The 3,840-nt window shown below is 40.6% G+C and overlaps 1 protein-coding gene across 1 annotated transcript; it reads left to right on the top strand.

Moving 5' to 3' along the window:
- The first annotated feature begins 2,898 nt into the window (after positions 1–2,898).
- LOC141640660 (uncharacterized) lies at positions 2,899–3,576 on the top strand. Its single transcript, XM_074449370.1, has one exon. It carries the CDS (start codon positions 2,899–2,901, stop codon positions 3,574–3,576), a length of 678 nt encoding a protein of 225 aa, XP_074305471.1.
- Positions 3,577–3,840: the final 264 nt, after the last annotated feature.

Raw genomic sequence — 3,840 nt, 5'->3', positions numbered from 1 at the left:
CTCCCAGTAGTGCTAATCCACCTACTGCTGGGTTTGTTAGAGTCCCTGACACCACACCTGTTTCTGCTGTTACTAGGATGGTTAGACAAGAGCATCAATCTGGCTCATCAGGACCTGGGATTGCTGGGCCTTCATATGTTGTTGTCTTGACCAGTCCTACAAAAAATGTGAATGGGGGAGTGTCTGAACCACCTGACATTGTTAATAATGGATAATCTGGGCTGCTGGAATGTTCGGGGTATGAATAAGCTCTCTAAACAGTTAGACATTAAAAGATTTTTGCATCACAATAATGTAGGTCTTTTTGGTTTAGTTGAGCATAAAATAAAGGATCAAGATATGAATGGAGTTCTTAGTAATTTGGGTCAGCATTGGCAAGGTATTAATAACAATAATCAGCATCCTGGTGGTAGGGTATGGATTATATGGATACAACAAATTTTTCATATTAGCTTAGTGCATATGTCTTCTCAACAAATAACAGTTAGGGTTAATGAACTCTCTTCTGGTGACACTTTTCTTTTCACTGCTGTTTATGGTTCTAATGATGATGAGGAAAGGAAAGATCTATGGGTGGATTTAATGCATATTAAAGATGGGTGTAATGTTCCTTGGTGTCTCTGTGGGGATTTTAACAATGTGCTGGACTTCCATGAAAAAATAGGTCGACCTGTGTTATGGGCTGACATTGCTGACTTTAGAGCTTGTGTTGAGTATTGTGAAGTTACTGATGTCAAAGGTCAGGGAGCTTTCTTCACATGGAACAACAAGCATGAACCTTCTACTCGAGTCTTTTCCAGGATTGACAGATGCTTGGTTAATGCTGAATGGATGAGCAGCTATTCTGAATGTTATGCTTACTTCCTTCCTGAGGGGTTATTTGACCATAATCCTTGCATCTGTTATAGGAGAAATGTAGCACACAGGAAACCCCACTTTAGATACTTCAATATGTGGGGGAGTGATCCTAGTTTCAAAGGTCTCATTCAGTCTTACTGGAATCAACATGTCTCTGGCACGCTCATGTATCAAGTGGTCACCAAATTAAGGAATCTTAAGAAGCCTTTGAGGGAGCTTAACAGAAATGGGTACTCTGATATTGAGAAAGCAGTGGGGGTGGCTAAAATCAGACTGGACAGAGTTCAGGAGCAGATGCACAATGATCCTGCTAATCACTTGATACTGGCAGAGGAATTGGAAGCTGCTTCTACTTATAGAGAGCTTTGTAAGGCTCATCATAGCTTCCTCAGTCAAAAAGCTAAAGTGGCATGGCTCCATGAGGGTGATGAAAACACTCAGTTCTTTCATGCTCAAATTAAAACTCGACAACTCCAAAACAAAGTTCTTCAAATTCAGGACTGTGAGGGTAACAGTTACTGCAGTCCCCCTGATATTGAACAGGCCTTTTTGAATTATTATGTAGACCTGCTTGGCACTAGCAAAGCCACTACTGATGTTCACAAAGCTACTGTCAGAACAGGTCCTATGCTTACTGAACAACATAAAACCACTTTGCTCAAGCCTGTGCACCCTGATGAGGTCAAAGCTAATATTTTTGCTATCCCTGCCACAAAATCCCCTGGACCTGATGGCTTCTCCAGTCAGTTTTTTAGGGATTCATGGGATGTGGTTGGTCCTGATATCACTGCTGCTGTCCTTGACTTCTTCAGTACTGGAAAGTTATTGAAACAAACTAATACTACCACTCTTACACTTATACCAAAAGTCCATAATCCTACCTCTGTTACTGAATTTCGTCCCATTGCTTGTTGTAATATCATCTATAAATGCATTGCCAAGATTTTATGCACAAGACTTGGAGAGGTTTTACCTGACATAATTAGCAGTAATCAAGGAGCTTTCATTAAAGGGAGGAACATTGTTGAGAATGTGCTTATTTGCCAAGACCTTGTGAGACTGTACAATAGAAAAGCTGCTTCCCCAAGATGCTTAATCAAAATTGATCTCAGGAAAGCTTATGATACGGTTGAATGGAAATTTGTTCATCAAATGCTCATTGCTATGAAGTTCCCCAAGAGGTTTATTGAGCTAGTTATGATCTGTGTTACCACACCTTCCTATTCTTTGGCCATCAATGGAAATTCCTTTGGCTTCTTCTCTGGCAAGAGAGGGTTAAGGCAAGGGGACCCCCTCTCCCCCTTGCTCTTCACCCTTTGTATGGAGTACCTTTCTCGAATCTTAAATGTCATTGCTCAGCAATCAAATTTCCAGTTCCATCCTCTGTGTAGGCCTCTTCAACTTAACCATCTCCTTTTTGCGGATGACCTACTTTTATTTTGCAAGGGCACTGAAGTTTCTATCATGTGGTTGTTGAGGGGGTTTGCTACTTTTTCTGCTTCTTCAGGGTTATGTCTTAATAAAACAAAGACTGACATCTACTTTAATGGTATGCCTGGAACTACTATGGCTAACATTCTTCAGGTCTCTGGTTTCAGGAAGGGGACTTTACCTTTTCGATATCTGGGAGTTCCCATATCATCCAAAAAATTGTCCAAAAATGAATGCTCTAAGCTTACTGAGAGAATAGTTGCTAAGATCAGAACCTGGGGCACTAGGCACCTCTCTTATGCAGGGCGTTTGGTGTTAGTTAATTCTGTACTATCCACTATTCACACCTACTGGGCAAATATTTTTCTGCTTCCCAATGGGATCATGAACAAAATTGACTCTATTTGTAGGAACTTCTTATGGAGTGGCAAGGATTCATATGCTAGAGCACCTAATGTGAATTAGAAGACTTGTTGCACTCCTAAAGAAGAGGGAGGGCTTGGTATTAAAAATTTGAAAGAATGGAATAAAGCTTTGCTTGGGAAGTACACTTGGTGGATAGCTGCTAAGAAGGATCACCTATGGGTTCGTTGGGTGAATCATGTCTATATGAAATCTGGTGACTGGCATGACTACACTGCCCCATTGGATTGCAGTTGGTCATGGAAGAAGATTGTCCAGGTTAAAGATTCCTTCAAAGCAGCTTATGTTGGTAACCAATGGCTAGCTCAAACTAAACCTTACACTGTGAGTGATGGTTATCAATGGATTCGGTCACCAGCTATGAAAGTTCCATGGAGGTATACTTGCTGGAACCCTCTTAATATCCCAAAAACTTCATTTATTTATTGGGCCAGCAAACTGGAGCGTTTATTGACCAGAGACAGAATTGCTCGCATGGGTTTTGGGCATGAGACTACTTGCTACCTGTGTGAGACTGAAACTGAGACCCACCATCACCTGTTCTATACCTGTGAGTTCAGTAAGCAGTGCCTCAGATTTCTGCAGCAGAGTTTATGTATCAGATTTCCTTCACATTCTTTTGATCAATGGTGTGCATCAGGCAGAGGTAAAAGCAAGTTACAAAAGAGAGTGGTTAGTGCTTGTGTGGTAAGCCTTACTTATGAAATATGGCATGCAAGGAACATTGCACGTCTTCAGCAGCAGGTATGCAGACCTGATATTCTTGTGCGCAGGATTGTCACTAATGTTAAGCATCGCTGGAGTAAGAACAATTACAGTACCCTACATCAGCGTGATAAAACTTGGATGGATAAGCTAGGCTGAGAGTTTAGTTTTTTTCCCTATTGTTCTATGAGAATGTATATGCATACGAACTAATTGTTGTATTTGGTTCATTCTTTTATTAATATACTTACCCTTCACCAAAAAAAATATGAAATACTTGTTGGAAGGGTCTCCGTCTAATATTTGAAACAGGGCCTCAATATTCCTTGCGCCGCCCTGACCATTTAAGGTATTAATGCTTATGCCTTACCTTATTTGATGAGCCCTAAAATTAACACTTTTTAAATTAAAACATCTAGTTTT

This window comes from Silene latifolia, chromosome 2, assembly GCF_048544455.1.
Source record: "Silene latifolia isolate original U9 population chromosome 2, ASM4854445v1, whole genome shotgun sequence".
NCBI lineage: Eukaryota > Viridiplantae > Streptophyta > Magnoliopsida > Caryophyllales > Caryophyllaceae > Silene > Silene latifolia.
Note: the sequence above shows the minus strand (reverse complement) of the source record. Positions and strands in the feature narration are given on the sequence as shown.

What these genes read in the sequence shown, in the direction of transcription:
- LOC141640660 (XM_074449370.1), top strand. Translation starts at nt 2,899, where the DNA reads ATGAAATCTGGTGACTGGCATGACTACACTGCCCCATTGGATTGCAGT.